This window comes from Gigantopelta aegis, chromosome 5 (genome assembly GCF_016097555.1).
Source record: "Gigantopelta aegis isolate Gae_Host chromosome 5, Gae_host_genome, whole genome shotgun sequence".
NCBI classification, from domain to species: Eukaryota; Metazoa; Mollusca; class Gastropoda; order Neomphalida; family Peltospiridae; genus Gigantopelta; species Gigantopelta aegis.
In genome coordinates this window covers 16,081,038-16,099,177 of record NC_054703.1, presented here as the reverse complement: position 1 = coordinate 16,099,177, position 18,140 = coordinate 16,081,038, and the positions used below count along the sequence as shown (strand labels likewise).

Below are 18,140 nucleotides of genomic sequence, written 5' to 3'. Positions count from 1 at the left end.
GGGGTGAGATGTAGCCCAGTGGTACAGCGCTCGCTTGATGCGGGGTTGGTTTAGGATCGATCCCCGTCGGTGGACCCATTGGGCTATTTCTCGTTCCAGTCAGAGGGGTGAGATGTAGCCCAGTGGTACAGCACTCGCTTGATGCGGGGTCGGTTTAGGATCAATCCCCGTCTGTGGCCCCATTGGGCTATTTCTCGTTCCAACCAGTGCTCCACAACTGGTGTAACAAAGGTTGTGGTATGTACTATCCTGTCTGTGAGGTGGTGCATTTAAAAGATCCTTTGCTGCTAATCGAAGTGGCGACAGCAGGTTTCCTCTCTCAGTATCTGTGTGGTCCTTAACCATATGTCTGACGCCATATAACCGTAAAATAAAATGTGTTGAGTGCGTCGTTAAATGAAACATTTCCTTCCTTAACGACACAGGTGTATTTAAATCTGCATTTTCAGGTTTATTTCTGTCTTACACTGACAAACTCAAAAGTTGAGATACAAATAAAACTTACAACAGTGATGTCAATTTTTTCAGTTCACTCCAATGTTAGTTTTCGCATGGAACTCCATTTCTCAAAAACTGTAAGGCCTTGACCAGTGAATTCTTTTGTTAAACCATGTCACACTGTTTTGTTTGACTCTACAACTAGTTATATAGTTAATAAACCATGTTACACTGTTTTGTTTGATTCTAAAACTAATTCTATAGTTAATAAACCATGTTACCCTGTTTTGTTTGATTCTACAACTAATTCTATAGTTAATAAACCATGTTACACTGTTTTGTTTGATTCTACAACTAGTTCTATAGGTAATAAACCATGTTACACTGTTTTGTTTGATTCTAAAACTAATTCTATAGTTAATAAACCATGTTACACTGTTTTGTTTGATTCTAGATTGAAGAGTCCGGTGCTGCAAGGGAGATAACTATCAAGCGAGCTGAGAAGCGTCTGTTTCAGATAAACCAGAAGTCGCACTCTGGTGAAACGTGGGCAGTTGTCGCACAGACAGATACAAACCTGGGACAGAAAGTCGTGTCACTGCGATCTATCGTACAGGTGGGTTTCTCATCAAAATGTCAAGGAGGGAGTAATGACATCTAAATTATTTTTGTCCGCTTCCATTCTAACCAGAAAGGACTATAGGTTTTGTCCATCTGTCTGTTTGTCTGTCTGTCTGTCTCACATATTTTTTCACAATGCCTCGAGATATTAATCTAAGACTGTGGTATGTGCTGTCCTGTCAGTGGGAAAATGCATATAAAAGATCCCTTGCTGCTAATGGAGAATGTAGTCAGTTTCTTCTGCTGACTATATGTCAGAAGTACCACATGTTTGACATCCAATAGCCAATGATTAATTAATCAATGTGCTCTAATGGTGTCGTTAAACAAAACATACTACTTTTTGTTCGTGGGGATTTGCCCATTTTTGATTGTTATAACCCTTAAACGTATGAGATAAGAAAATGTTTTGTGCCTGATAGGAAACATGTATTGTTTTAGCAGTACTCCCAAAATGCTTGATAATAATCTCAAGCTTCTTATCGAGGTTTGACCGTTGATATATTTTATGTTTTCATGTTCTGCAGGTGTACAACCATCTGGAGGTTGCGATCGAGGTGTACTATAAAGGAGACACAAAGGTGGAGAGCTGTGGCATTGCACAGCCGGGGATGACCTTCAGTGTGCCGCTCAAAGTTGTCTACTGTGTGTCTGGCGAACTCCTCTTCAGACCTGTGGATGGGTAAAAATGTCTTCTACTTCTTTTCACAAGGGTAGGATTTGATGGGCAGCATTTTCTACATTTTACAAGGGGCAGGATTTAGCTCAGGTAGTAGAGTCCCAGCCAGTGCCCCCATGACTAGTATATTAAATGGTGTGGTATGTGCTGTCCTGGCTAGGAAAGTACCTATAAAAGATCCCTTTCTTCTAGTTTTAAAATGTACCGAGTTTCTTCTAAGACTAATGTCAGAATTATCAAATGTTTGACATCCAGTACCTGATGATTAATAAATCAATGTGCTCTAGTGGTGTCATTAAACTAAACAAACTTTAACTTTCATATTTTACAATGTAAAGTTATTCCTACAGAGGTTTTATTTTGTTTTCATTTAAAATGTAAAGTTATTCTTACAGAGTTAATATTTTGTCTTTAGTAAAGATGTAAAGTTATTCTTATAATATTTGTTTTCAGTTATGACATGAACATTTTCTTACAGAGTTAATATTTTGTTTTCAGTTATGACATATCGTCGGAGAATTTCAAGTGGCTGGCTGCCGAGAATGAGGGAGTCAAACAGTTCAGCTGTGCAAGTCGACAACCAGGCTCGACTGCACTCTGTTTTAACGTGTGTACTCGTTTGTCTTCTAATACTAATATTTTTGTTTCATTTCATTTAATGTACATGTTTTAATAGTGTCATCTATTTCCACCTGTACGGGGTGGGATGTAGCCCAGTGGTACAGCACTCGCTCGATGCTTGGTCGGTTTGGGATTAATCCCTGTCGGTGGGCCCATTGGGCTATTTCTTGTTCCAGCCAGTGCACCACGACTGGTATATCAAGGGCCGTGGTATGTGCTATCCTGTCTGTGGGATGGTACATATAATAGAACCCATGCTACTAATGGAAAAATGTTGCGGGTTTCCTCTCTAAAACTATATGTCAAAACTACCAAATATTTGACATCTAATAGCCGATGATTAATAAATCAATGTGCTCTCTTGGTGTCGTTAAACAAAACAAACTTCAACTTACTATTTCTACCTGTATGCATTATGTATGGTTTAGCGACTCTGTAAATAGCTGTGATCAATTTTCATCTCTCGCAGATAATGTTTGAGACTTGTGTTTGGTTACACCAAGAGTGTGATTTAAGTGACATACGGGATCTGAAGCCAAATATTGCAAATTGTAAATTGAAACCGACATCACATTATGTAACTCCCAAGGGCACTGTGCAGTGTTCCTGCCAGAATGAAATTTTTGGGTTTGGCGCTATGGAATTGAATGCAACCACAGTCAACAGGGGCTATGGGGGGCCTCCTCCACAAAGAAAATGGGTTACATTTAGGGTAAGGCTTAAGAAAATCATACAATAATGATAAGAGTCATTAATTTTGTCAAAATGTTAACTTAAAAAAAAAACAAATTGGGTATGACACCATACCCATTTACCCTCTGGCAGAAACCCTGCTGTGACGTATCTATGACATCACTTAATTGTTCTGCGCCATGTGTTCAGTCAATGTTCAGCCTATTATTATTGTTCACATTTATTGTTTGTTCATTAAAATGTATTTAAAAATTGCTTAAATAATTACATTAAAACATAAAAACATGGTTACCCTCAACCTTGGCACTCTCAAGTGATCTGGGAATAATACATTTATTTAAAAAACAAAAGACACCAACAAAAGCACAACACATGGTTGTTGCACACAATGTTCATTATAACTAGTTCAACTATATATATATAAAATCTTTGTTAATGTTCTATCTTTCAGGTTGCAACAAAAGTGGAAAACATCTACTTTGAAAATGGGACAGAAACGAATGCAAAGAGCTACGTTCTAAACATCCATCCGACCGTCATTCTACATAACCTGCTTCCATTCCCTATCTACTATGTGTTAGAGGTTTGATATTCTAAATATTACACATTAACACAACCTTCCGTTCTCTATCTACTATGTGTTAGAGGTTTGATATTCTAAATATTACACATTAACACAACCTTCCGTTCTCTATTGACTATGTGTTAGAGGTTTGATATTCTAAATATTACACATTAACACAACCTTCCGTTCTCTATTGACTATGTGTTAGAGGTTTGATATTCTAAATATTACACATTAACACAACCTTCCATTCCCTATCTACTATGTGTTAGAGGTTTGATATTCTAAATATTACACATTAACACAACCTTCCGTTCTCTATCTACTATGTGTTAGAGGTTTGATATTCTAAATATTACACATTAACACAACCTTCCGTTCTCTATTGACTATGTGTTAGAGGTTTGATATTCTAAATATTACACATTAACACAACCTTCCGTTCTCTATTGACTATGTGTTAGAGGTTTGATATTCTAAATATTACACATTAACACAACCTTCCATTCTCTATCGACTATGTGTTAGAGGTTTGATATTCTAAATATTACACATTAACACAACCTTCTGTTCTCTATCGACTGTGTTAGAGGTTTGATATTCTAAATATTACACATTAACACAACCTTCCGTTCTCTATCTATGTGTTAGAGGTTTGATATTCTAAATATTACACATTAACACAACCTTCTTTTCTCTATCGACTGTGTTAGAGGTTTGATATTCTAAATATTACACATTAACACACAACCTTCTGTTCCCTATCGACTATGTGTTAGAGGTTTGATATTCTAAATATTACACATTAACACAACCTTCTGTTCTCTATCTACTATGTGTTAGAGGTTTGATATTCTAAATATTACACATTAACACACAACCTTATGTTCCCTATCTACTATGTGTTAGAGGTTTGATATTCTAAATATTACACATTAACACAACTTTCTGTTCTCTATCGACTGTGTTAGAGGTTTGATATTCTAAATATTACACATTAACACAACCTTCCGTTCTCTATTGACTATGTGTTAGAGGTTTGATATTCTAAATATTACACATTAACACAACCTTCCATTCTCTATCGACTATGTGTTAGAGGTTTGATATTCTAAATATTACACATTAACACAACTTTCTGTTCTCTGTCGACTGTGTTAGAGGTTTGATATTCTAAATATTACACATTAACACAACCTTCTGTTCTCTATCTACTATGTGTTAGAGGTTTGATATTCTAAATATTACACATTAACACACAACCTTATGTTCCCTATCTACTATGTGTTAGAGGTTTGATATTCTAAATATTACACATTAACACAACCTTCCGTTCTCTATCGACTATGTGTTAGGTTTGATATTCTAAATATTACACATTAACACAACCTTCTGTTCTCTATCGACTGTGTTAGAGGTTTGATATTCTAAATATTACACATTAACACAACCTTCTGTTCCCTATCGACTATGTGTTAGAGGTTTGATATTCTAAATATTACACATTAACACACAACCTTCTGTTCCCTATCTACTATGTGTTAGAGGTTTGATATTCTAAATATTACATTATGTAATTTATGATATTAACATCATACAAATGCCTTCCATTCCCAATCCACTGTGTTTGAGGTTTGATTTTTGATACATAACAGTAACACTGAACAAGTTACTAGATATAGAAGATGGGTAGGATTTAGCTCAGTCGTTTGAGGTGCTTGTATCACAGGATTGAACTACCTCGGTGGATCCATTCAATGGATCGGATATTTTCTCGTTCCAATGAGTGCACCACAACTGGACAAAGGCCATGGTATGTGCTTCCCTGTCTGTGGGAAAGTGCATATAAAAGATCCCTTGCTGCATTAGGAAAAATGTAGATGGTTTCCTCTGATGACTTCGTGTCAGAATGGCCAAATGTTTTACATTCAATAACTGATGATTAATTAATCAATGTGCTCTAGTGGTGTCATTAAACAAAAAGGAAAAAAGATGGAGAAGACATATTACTGTGCCCAGATTCCTTAGTTACTTGTACTGCTCCCTCCCACACGCATACCAGTTATTTTAGTATGGTGGGGTGGAATGTAGCCCAGTGGTAAAGCGCTTGCTCGATGCACAGTTGGTCTGGGATCGATTCCCGTCGGTTGGCCCTCTGGGCTATTTCTCATTCCAGCCAGTGCACCACAACTGGCATATCAAAGGTCATGGTATATACTACCCTGTCTGTGGGATGGTGCATGTAAAAGATCCCTTGCTGCAAATCGAAAAGAATAACCCATGAAGTGGCGACAGTGGGTTTTTTCTCTTAATATCTGTGTGGTCCTTAACCATATGTCTGATGCCATATAACCATAAATAAAATGTGTTGAGTGCATCGTTAAATAAAACATTTCCTTCCTTCCTTGTAGTATGTTCTTGAGGACTCCTACATCGACATCTCTTTCACAACTACCCATTGCCCCCTGTTGTAGACAAATAACCCAGATAGCATACTTGAACCTTAATTGGAAATAAGCATGAAAATCAGGTTGAAACAAAATATTTGTACAGAACAGTTGAAATGAAATGAAATATATATACTTAACAATTGAAATGAAATGAAATATATATACTTAACAATTGAAATGAAATGAAATAAAATATTACTTAAAACTAAAATAAAATATTTCTACTTAAAATTGAGAAGACGTTTTTGTGCTTAAAATTCAAATGAAATGAAATATTATTTAAAATTGAAATAACATATTTGCACTTACAACTGAAATATATTACTTAGAATTGAAATGAATTATTTATAACTAAAACTGAAATGAAATATTTGTACCTACAAACAGTTGAAATTAAATGGTTGTACTTACAACTGAAACAAAATGAAATGTCAACATTGTACTTGCAGGGAAATTCTGATCAGAAGAAAACCCTCAACAAGGGAGAGAACTGTCCTCTGTTGAATGCCGCTGTGAACCAGTCAACACTGGAACTGTCGGTATGTACATGTGTAGGTTTGCTGTAGATGAATGATCAGAGAGTTCTGCAGTGTGTAAAGCTAGTGTGTGGACTTAACCCAAAAACTAATCATCAGCTTTTAGGCATCAGTTATAAGCTCTGTTACACATGGAATGTGGGCGCCATTTTCAATTAACAGAAACCTATCGTGGTGATAAACCTTAGAAGATATAATAATGAATTCTATGCATTATTCAGGTAACTGTGGTAGAGATAGATAAATATATGTTAGGTGGGGGGGAGAGGGAGGGAGGGTGGGAGATGAGAGAGAGAAAGAGAGAGTGGTGGGTTGGGGGGGAAGGTGGGGAGGATAAATTTCAGTTGTCTCCATTTCATGTATCAGGGCATAAAGGTAAACATTTTTGAAAATGAAACAAAAGTTAAAAGATTTTAATATATTTTGGGATGGATATTTTAAATGTGCAATGTTTTGTTCTAAGTTTTTTTATTAAAATAATTTTATATTTCGTGTACTTGATGCATATTGTTTAAAAACAAAGTTGATTGTATTATTTGGTCATAACTGAGTACTAAACTCTGGATTTAAATGAGGTGAAATTGATGTTCTTTACTGTCAATTAAAAAGTGTCTTCTAATTAATTCATGATAACAGCATATGTGAAACAGAGTGTATTAACTGACCACCAAAAGCTTCTCTCAGATTACAGTTATTTTGTGTGCTTAGTTAATGACATCTTGTTTTTAGGATAACTTAACACAAACATAACTTTTTTTTAGTTAACTTGCTATTTTAGCCATTTATAAATTAGATTACTCAGATTTAATTTCTTTATTTTACTTATTCTGTTAATAGATTAAAAACACAAATGTAATTTTTTGAAAACTGTAATTTTAATTTTCATTTTAATTTGAAAAAATGCTTAAAAAGTGCTGAAATTTTATTTTTTCCAAATTCTATATGAATCTTGTTAAAATAGGAAATTGATTAATCTGCTCACTCTCAATACATGAGGCTAACAAATCCTGTAAAAAGTTTAAAATGTGAAACAATATGGCAACAATACCTTCAGGATTCCATTTTATAGAGTTAATTTCAAATACATGTATTGTTTGATGGTTGAAAGAAAAATATAAATTGCAGTATGAAATTATTGCAGGTAAAAATCTGTACTGAGCTACTGAAATATTATGATGACTATAAATACATTAAATATATAAAATTTATATTCATAATATTCTAAGAAACAAACTTTATTATTTAGCTAATTTTAATAGTTGCAATAACCAAAGGCATGTTACAAAATGGCTACTTACTAGGAATAGTGTGTGTAATAGGATGCAGTAATAAGCACATTGTTACAATTTCAGTATACTATGTTTGTTCACTCAACTATTGAAAGGTCTTTCATGTTGCAGATTTGACCTTGACCTCCTTGACCTTGCTTTTTTTTTTTTTTTTTTACTGACTGCCCTCTTGATCTCTGATTTTCTTTTCATCTCATTGACTTTGCTTCAGTCTTTCCAATTTAGCTTTTAATCTCATTAATGTGTTGCTTTTACAGACAATGATTTTTCTTTCTCATTTTCTCCCTGAATATATTTTTACTTTTTCTAATTGTTCTGATTTTTCTGATTTTTCTTTGATCTCCAAACTCTTCTTTAATTTTTTTGACTTTTTTCATCTTTCTGACTCTTGCTCTGTGAATTTTGTTTGATCTCGCATACTTTTTCTTTGATCTCACATACTTTTTCTTTGATCTCACATATTTTTACTTTGATCTCATCAACGTAATGTTATTCCATACTAACTGTCTATTAGATTTACACAGTGTGACTTGTGATATTTGTTGTGTTTTTTTGACCCCCGTAACCTTTTAACCTTTGACCTTTGTCCCTTATCCAGCATTCGATGAAGATAGTGGTACGTCTTTACTGACACAATTAACGTCAACGTTTTCTGCATGAACATTTATTTTTGAAAATCTTTTATTTAAAACAGTTTAGTAGCTTTTGAGACTCATCATTTTGTCAACGTGTTTTCTTTCAACAAACTTGCGAGTCTTATGACATTTTTTTAAAAAGAAAAAATCTACAAAATGATGAGTCACAGAATAATATTTTCTAGTGCAATCACTGTTGTATAATTTTATTGTAAAATAGAAAAAAACATGTTACATTTTCTATAAAACCTTTGTGCCATGACGTCATCAGTTCAGTTGTCATACTTATTACATCATATCTTAAAATGTAGTTATATTTATGTTTAGACTATGATTGGCGGTATGTAGACCAGTGGTAAAGAGCTTGCCTGATGCACAGTCGGTCTGGAATTATATAGATAGCAAGCATCATATGACATCTTAATGAGAAGATAATATATTAAATGGATCGATTACATTTTGTTGTTATTATGTAGTAGTGTTAGCATTTGGGTCGCTAGAACAAATCCTCTCAGTAGACCCTTTGGAGATTTGTCCAATCACAACCAGTATCCATGATTGGTATATCAAAGGCCATGGTATGTGCTGTCCTGTTCGGGAAAGTGCATAAATAAAAGACCCCTTGCTGCTAATGGAAAATTGTAGTGGTATTCTCTGAAGACTGTATGTCAGAATTAATGTTTGACATTCAATTACAGCTAATGATTAATTAATCAATGTGCTCTAGCTGTACCATTAAACCAAATAAAAGATTGAATTGAAGACCCATTCAGAATGATCAAATACTTGAATTTCCATAGCTCATGATTAATTAATCTATGTGCTCTAAGTGTGTACCATTAAACAATTTAATTTTTGTTAAACTGAAGACCCATTCAGAACGATCAAATACTTGAATTTCCATAGCTCATGATTAATTAATCTATGTGCTCTAAGTGTGTACCATTAAACAATTTTTTTTTTTTTAAACTGAAGACCCATTCAGAATGATCAAATACTTGAATTTCAGCTGATGATTAATCAATCAATGTGCTCTTAGTCGGGTCGTTAAGTGAAACAAACTTTATATAAAGTACTTGTACTACTACTAGCAGTACAAAACATTGTGTCTGTGGTGTCGTGGTTAAGCCATCGGACACAAGGCTGGTAGGTACTGGGTTCGCAGCCCGGTACCGGCTCACACCCAGAGCGAGTTTTAATGACTCAGTGGGTAGGTGTAAGACCACTACACCCTCTTCTATCTCACTAACCAGTAACAACTAACCCAACTGTCCAGGAAAGCATGCTTGAACCTTAATTGGATATAAAGCACAGAAATAAGTTGAAATGAAATGAATGAAATTGCCATATGTGGTTAAGCCATCACATTTTAACCATTCATTGATTAAATGATCACTATTAACAGACTTCAGTGGTTGTTTTAAGCCATATCCACAGGTTGATTGCACTAGAATATCAGTACATTGTACTTCTTTTATCTATTTATATATACATGTATTTCATGACAGTGTTTTGGCATGCAATATGTGGACTATCGTTCATTTATACCAGTTTATAGTTCTTTGATTTAAATCAGTTTATAGTTCTTTGATTTCAGTTTATAGTTCTTTCATTTAAACCAGTTTTTAGTTCTTTCATTTAAACCAGTTTATAGTTCTTTCATTTAAACCAGTTTTTAGTTCTTTCATTTCAGTTTATAGTTCTTTCATTTAAACCAGTTTATAGTTCTTTGATTTAAACCAGTTTTTAGTTCTTTCGTTTTTAGTTAGTGTGAAATATTTGCCTTTTTATGTATTTTGTTATCTGTAGTTATTTATATTCTTGCATGGATTTAAAAACAAAAATTGCTTTTAACTTAGAATAGACTTTAGTTGTGTGTTTTCAGCGTTGTATTTTAAATGTCTTCATTTCAGTACTTTGTTAAACAGTGCTATAGACAGGTTGGGCAATATACAGGAGGCAGATCTAAGATATAAACCAGTTTACTTTTTAAAAAAACAGTTAATAAAAGATGTATATGTACTTGGGGGAGGGGGTGGTATAAATAAAACATACATGTACTTTGCCTAAATGTGTGTATCTAAACATTTTCAGTTCAGTGACCACACCCCACCCCATCCCCATCAATGAATAATAATGACTAACGTATGCGCACACACACACATGCACACAATTGCATACACACACCCACACCCACACCACACACACACACAGACACACACACATACATACATACATACATACAGACACCCCAATCCCATCCCCATCAAGGAATAATAATGACTAACGCACGCGCATGCACACACATGCACACACATGCACACAATCGCATACCCACACCCACACCCACACCACACACACAGACACACACACACACACACACATACATACAGACACCCCACCCCACCCCATCCCATCAATGAATAATAATGACACACACACACACACACACACACACACAAACAAACAAACAAACAAACACACACACACTGAAAACACACACTGAACACACACACCTTTTTAAATGTCTAAGGCATTTATATACATGTAGGCCTATAGCCTTTTTCAGTTTTTGTCTATCCATTTCATCTATTATGATTTTAGAGAATAAATAATGTTTTAAAAACTGTATAACAGCCCCACTACAGTCCTAAATGAATTTTGTCAGAATGTAACTACAACACTGGTTACATACATGTATTTCTAACATTAATGTTGTTGCATGATAGTTGCTGATAATTTTTAATTAGACATGTGTTGAGTTCTTTTCAGGTTTTTTTTTGTTTTTGAATTTTAAGGGTTTTTTTTTCAAATTTCAAGTTATTTTGTGTAATACTTATGTATTTTTAATAGCAGTGTTGTTGTTTTTGGTTTGTTTTTGTTTTGTTGGATATGTTTTTTTGCATGAATTTTATATTCTTTTTTTAATTATTAAATTAATTTCATTGTTTCAAGAACTTTTTTATTAGGTATATGTGTGTTAAAATTTAAAAAACAAAACAAAAAAACTTTAAATTGTTAGGAAGCACTCTTCGGAGTAGCTGCCTCTGAACGCATGCACAGGCTTTTTTGACGAGATGTTCTGCTGTATACATGTACATGTATGTTTAATAAGAATGTTTTTGCATGGAATGTTTCAGTCAGTTTAGTACTTTTAAAAACATTTAAGAGCAGCATGTAGCTCAGTGGTAGAGCACTTACCTGAGATGTGATTGGTCGTAGGATCAATACCCTTAATGGACTTGTTAAGTTTTTGTTCTCGTTTCACATAACTGATGTATCAAAGGCTGTGGTATGTGCTGTCCTGTAAAAGTATAAAGAACTAGGGCTTCTAAAAAAAAAAAAATTCACTAGCCATGGGATCAGGTATTTCAAAAATTTACTAGCCAGGATTAAAAATTCACTAGCCCTACTTTACTTTAACTTAATACAATTTTACTAAATAATAGTAATAATCAGATATGTCACCTAAAGAGGGAGATAGAGTTTAAAAACACTAACATTCAGGGTTGGGGTGGGGTCTGGATATTCATATTTACAAAATAGACTTAACTGCAACATTTGACCAACAAATTTCACTAGCCATCGGGCATGGCAGTAGTAGTTATTTACTAGCCCAACATTGAATATCACTAACCATGGGAGTGGGGCTACCATAATCTAGAAGCCCCGTCGGGCATGGCGATAGTAGTTATTTACTAGCCCAACATTGAATATCACTAGCCATAGGAGTGGGGCTACCATAATCTAGAAGCCCCGTCTGGCATGGCGATAGTAGTTATTTACTAGCCCAACATTGAATATCACTAGCCATGGGAGTGGGGCTACCATAATCTAGAAGCCCCATCAGGGATGGCAATAATAGTTATTTACTAGCCCAACATTGAATATCACTAGCCATGGGAGTGGGGCTACCATAATCTAGAAGCCCCATTTAGGAACAGATTTATTGGTGCTGTTTTCTGGGCATAGCTGTCTGGAATATAGTCTGACCTGCTGTAGGAGTAGGTCACCGGATCAAATCCATACAGTCTACCTATTGTTGCAGTTGACTGATTTGGGTTTTTTTAAAATTTAGGCAGAGTTTTTGGCATGTATTGAATGTATATCCATGTATAATAATCTGCTCTAATTGTAGTTTTTATGTATGACATTATGTAACCACTTTGTGTTGTACAGCGCATTGTTTCATACAGTTTGTGTTCCCGTCATATATTAGTACAGGCATCAGAATAAGTTGAGAATGGTCGTTCAGGTTACTGGGAGGTTACCACATGTAAGAAAAGTCAAGAACGGTGTTTCGTTCTTGACAAAAAATTTTTAATGTAACGGTAGTTTCCGTTCCAAACTTAAACCAGGCAATGCATTCCAGACTTCCGCGTTTCATTTTCTCATAAGGAATTGCATCGATGTTCGTGCACACTTGTGCAATTGCAAGCAGTTGTAGTCATTCTGCGTTTAAGCAGTGTCCGTCCACTAGATGAATTTACTTCCGCGTTTTGTTTTCTTGTACAAAATTGCACCGATGTTTGTGCGCACTTGTGCAATTGCAAGCAATTTCGGTAATCCACGTTTAACGTCTGCATTAAAGGTAGTAGTAACAGGAATTCAATTCTAACTTTCATATAGTTGTGGTAACCTATAGGTTACCAGGCTATATTTTGTGTTAACGTGTAAATGGGTTACCAGACACAGTGCTTATTTCGATGCCTGTTAGTATGTGTACTTACCTTTGTTGGACACTCAGGAGCCGATGTATTATTTGTGTACTGGCAATGGTGTAGCCAGCATGAGGCAGACAAGGCACTTGCCTTGTCTGGAATTTCCCCAGATTTATTTTATTTTCCCCATGACATTGATATTTATTTTACAGGTCTGGGTTTGCCTCGGCATTTTTTCCTCTCTGGCTACGCCGCAGACTGGGGTGTCATTAATCATTCATTCATTTGTGTATCATAAAACATTGTCTTAAGATCCTATTTTAAAATACATATATATATATTTGCTTTAACTTGATCCTTCAACATGATGGCTGTGCATTTGTTAATTCATAGTTACCTTGCTTATGTCAGCAACTGACTGGGCTGGGGTTTAAGGGTCAACGTGCATTAAAATTAACAATAATTTTTAAAACTTGATTTTCGAATTGTCAAGTTTGATATATTCTTTTGTTGGGGGGTAAGGGGCAATGGGATGTAGGGCTGAGGTCACTCATGCAAACAAAATTTGTTTTGGTCCAAAATATTTATTCTTGTTTGCCAATTTTATCAAAAACATTTTGTGATTGAAATAATGTACTACCTACTTTGAATATTATTTTATATAAATACAAACTACATTCAGGATTTAAAAATCTTCTTTTATTAAATTTTAGTTTTGGTTTACAATTAAAATGATATACATATTTTTTTGTTTTAAATTCGAAATGAAGCTTCATGCATTTAGTTCACCATGCTAATGTAGATATGGTCTAAAACCACTATTAATCTGTTACCTAGAATTACATGTATTGTACCAGAAAGACGTAATTAAATGTTTTTAGATGTACAATACCAGTCTAACATTTTATTGTAATTTTAACAGCTTCCTGTTTTTAAATTGGAAACTTCTAGCTTAGCAAAATGAACACCTTATTTTCTCTCACCAATTTTTTTACTTGTTACAAATTTTTTAAAAATAAAACGTTTTTGCCATTATGTATGGCCTGTTAACAAGGAGTCACAAGTGCTAATATGACAGATTGTTTATTTATTCCTAGATTCCTGATTATATGGGCAAAGAGTATGTAGGGAATCGAATTCTGAAAACCAGCGTGCCCGAACTTAGCATCTGGACGTTTGAAACACAAGATGGAAACCAGAATACCACCATGGTAACAATACATACTAGACATCTGTGGGTTTCTGTAGATTAATTAAAGGCATACTGTCACAGATTTTAAGAACCTTTATATCTCAAAACAATAATACTAAATGAAAATTACGTTGATTTTTGGAAACCAAATCAGGCTATTTTATTTCCTTAACTGAACCATGATGGAATGAAATCCATGTCAAACCTCTTGGCAATATTAGTTTTTGAATTATGGACCATTGCCATAATTCGATTATTTTTACAAATATCATTAATAAGTGGGGTATGATGCTTACATAGATGGTTGAATAAAGTACATTTAGGGACAAATTAAATATTTGTTTTTACAGGTAATACTTTGTTAGGCCATTTAATAGGTCAATGGTCTGTGACAGTATGCCTTTAAGAATTCAAATTTATTAAATAATTGTAAAATAGGATTTTTTCATTTGTATTATGGTTCACTTTGTTTTATTTCTTTAAATTAAATTTTGTGCTTTTTTTTTTTTTTTTTTCTTGACTTAATTCTGGGGTATTGTTAAACATTAAATAATTTAAATTGTTTTTCTTTTTTTTAGGATTTGATACTTCACTGGGTTTTTTTTTTCATTCTGGAGTGCTGTTAAAAATTAATTAATTAATTAATTAAATGTTTTTGCTAATTTATTCCAGGATTTTGGACTGTACTGTAAGATGAATGAGGGCAGTTTTGATGTGTCTCTGTATTGTCCGTACTGGATGATTAACAAGACTGGACAGTCACTGAGTTACAGGGTAAGTACTCAATATAAAAATTGTCCTGATTTTCCAGCAATTTTAGCTTTTAATTTTACCCCAAAACTAATCCTGACCTTGTGTTATGATTAGTGATGGGATGTAGCCCAGTGGTAAAGCACTCGCTTGATGCTCGGTTGGTTTGGGATCGATCCCCGTTGGTGGGCCCATTGGGCTATTTCTTGCTTCAGCCAGTGCACCACGACTGGTACATCAAAGGCTGTGGTATGTGCTGTCCTGTCTATAGGATGGTGCATATAAAAGATCCCTTGCTGCTAATCAAAAAGAGTAGTCCATGAAGTCCTCCCTCAATATAACTATAAAGCCATAAAATAAAAAATGTGTTGAGTGCGTCGTTAAATAAACCATTTCCTTCCTTCCTTCTACGAGAACAATCGCCATTTAAATCAACTAACCTGACCTGACACCTTGGTGCATTTGTTTTTCTTCACCAATACTATTTTATCCAGGTGTTATTTCTACATAATGGAGATCTTTATTGACGTCGGCTAACTTGACCTGACACCTTGTTGTATCTGTCCCATTATCTCTGTTATAACAGGGAGGTGAAGGTGACACGGAATACGACCACCCAGCCGACTACGACGGCATCGTCATGTTCGTCTTCAAGTCCAAGTCGCTGTTTGGCAGCAAGAAGAAGGTACGTACTGCCCTGTTCTCTTATCAAGTGTACTACTAATTACGACCCGCCAATCCTTAATTGTCTTCACAGTTAATGTATAACTTCTAATGTCTAGTTTTTAGACACTACTGAATTTTCTTGCAATATTATGCTTTTTCATGTTACGGTTGATTAGGTTTTTTCATATTAGGGTTGATTATGGTTTTTCATATTAGGGTTGATTATGGTTTTTTATATTAGGGTTGATTATGTTTTTTCATATTAGGGTTGATTAAGTTTTTTTCGCAATAGGGTTGATTAGGTTTTTTTCATATTAGGGTTGATTGTTTTTTTTCGTATTAAGGTTGATTATGTTCTTTCCATATTAGGGTTGATTATGTTCTTTTAGTATTAGGGTTGATTATGTTCTTTTCGTATTATTAGGGTTGATTAGGGTTGATTATGTTTTTTTCATAATAGGGATGATTATGGTTTTTTCATATTAGGGTTGATTGTTTTTTTCGTATTAGGGTTGATTATGTTCTTTCCATATTAGGGTTGATTATGTTCTTTTAGTATTAGGGTTAATTATGTTCTTTTCATATTAGGGTTGATTATGGGTTTTTTCATAATAGGGTTGATTAGGGTTTTTTCATATTATGGTTGATTAGGGTTTTTTCCGTATTAGGGTTGATTGTGGGGTTTTTTCATATTACGGTTGATTAGGTTTTTTCATATTACGGTTGATTAGGTTTTTTCATATTGGGGTTGATTAGGTTTTTTCATATTAGGGTTGATTAGGTTTTTTCATATTAGCGTTGATTAGGTTTTTTCATTTTAGGGCTGATTAGGTTTTTTCATATTAGGGTTGATTATGTTTTTTTCATATTAGGGTTGATTAGATTTTTTCATATTAGGGCTGATTAGGTTTTTTCATATTAGGGTTGATTATGTTTTTTTCATATTAGGGTTGATTAGATTTTTTCATATTAGAGTTGATTAGGTTTTTTCATATTAGGGTTGATTAGTTTTTTAATTTTAGGGTTGATTATGGGTTTTCATATTAGGGTTGATTAGGTTTTTCATATTAGGGTTGATTAGGTTTTTTCATATTGGGGTTGATTAGGTTTTTTTCATATTAGGGTTGATTAGGTTGTTTCGTATTGGGGTTGATTAGGTTTTTTTCATATTAGGGTTGATTAGGTTAGGGTTGACTGATTTTTCACGTTAGGATTTATGGAGTTTTCATAATGAGGTCACTGGGTTGTTTAATATTATGATTGAAAGGGTTTTCATAGGGTTTTACTGGTGTATTAGAGAAAAAGGAAAATTAGAGTTTAATATAATTATGGTTGTCAAGGGATTTTTATATTATGGTTGACCTATTTGTTTTGTTTTTATTAATAATATTAGGGTTAGCTTGGGATTTTTGTAAAAATATTAGGGTTGACAGGATTTTTATAATAATATTAGGGTTTACTGGGGATTTTTATATTAGGGTTGAATATTTGTTTTGTTTTTATTAATATTTTAATGTTTGACTGGGGATTGCTATATTAGGGTTGAATATTTGTTTTGTTATTTTCTCAGGTTTATCTCTGTGAGATCTACCCAGTGTTTCAAAGGAATATTAACTTCTTTTTTCCTAATTAATTATTATAATTTAATGAAACACTTGTGTCCAGTCAACATAGTGAAGTAGTGTATAGAATTTTGTTTCAGATTTACATTCATTAAATTCATTTTTTTTCTAAGGAGAAAAACGGGAAATCTGAATCTGAAAAAAAATCTAAAGTAAAAGAGATGAAACAGAGTGGTAAAGTATGTACCACCCCTTTTCTCCATATATAGTCATGCATGGTTTGATGTGGGAGTGGCTACACAAGTCCCACCTCCTCTAACCAAACATGAAAAGAGATGTCTGTGTTTAGGAGGTGTAGCTTCGGAACCCCGCCCTGATGACTATGTTTGGTGTTGTGCTTAACTGTGGTGGTATGATTGACATGTCTTATAGTCCCACTGCACTTACTTTATTGTCTTTTCAGCATCTTCTTTCACTAGTGTTTTTTCTTAAAACATTTTCCACTTTTAAAAGTTAGTTTTAGACATTTTTGGTGAGGTAGATATTTTTTTATTTACGTTTTGTAGAAGAGTTGTAGAGTGTGGTTTAATGTGTGTTATTTTTACTTCTAGTTTACTTAGGTTGTACTAACATATGTGGGATTGGGATAGGTACATTATTGTGGATTTCATACATCTTTTATTTCTTGTTTTTAAACACAATTTCAAATGTTATGCAACATACATAAAATATGAATGATATTTATTAAATTTTATCTTTCAACCACTGTTTCTATTGGCCGA

General features: G+C 34.0%; 1 protein-coding gene across 5 annotated transcripts in view; it reads left to right on the top strand.

The window, feature by feature from the left end:
• Window positions 1–18,140, top strand: part of LOC121373312 (vacuolar protein sorting-associated protein 13A-like) — a 197,762-nt gene that overhangs the window by 131,348 nt on the left and 48,274 nt on the right. For 3 of the 5 annotated variants that reach the window (XM_041499874.1, XM_041499873.1, XM_041499871.1), the window contains 10 exons: window positions 893–1,054; window positions 1,587–1,741; window positions 2,237–2,345; window positions 3,504–3,635; window positions 6,517–6,606; window positions 8,491–8,508; window positions 14,286–14,399; window positions 15,053–15,154; window positions 15,717–15,815; window positions 17,532–17,597. In XM_041499874.1, coding sequence (XP_041355808.1) covers window positions 893–1,054; window positions 1,587–1,741; window positions 2,237–2,345; window positions 3,504–3,635; window positions 6,517–6,606; window positions 8,491–8,508; window positions 14,286–14,399; window positions 15,053–15,154; window positions 15,717–15,815; window positions 17,532–17,597 — 1,047 coding nt within the window. The remainder of the gene's footprint in view (window positions 1–892; window positions 1,055–1,586; window positions 1,742–2,236; window positions 2,346–3,503; window positions 3,636–6,516; window positions 6,607–8,490; window positions 8,509–14,285; window positions 14,400–15,052; window positions 15,155–15,716; window positions 15,816–17,531; window positions 17,598–18,140) is intronic. The other 2 variants (XM_041499872.1, XM_041499875.1) reach the window with 2 other exon arrangements.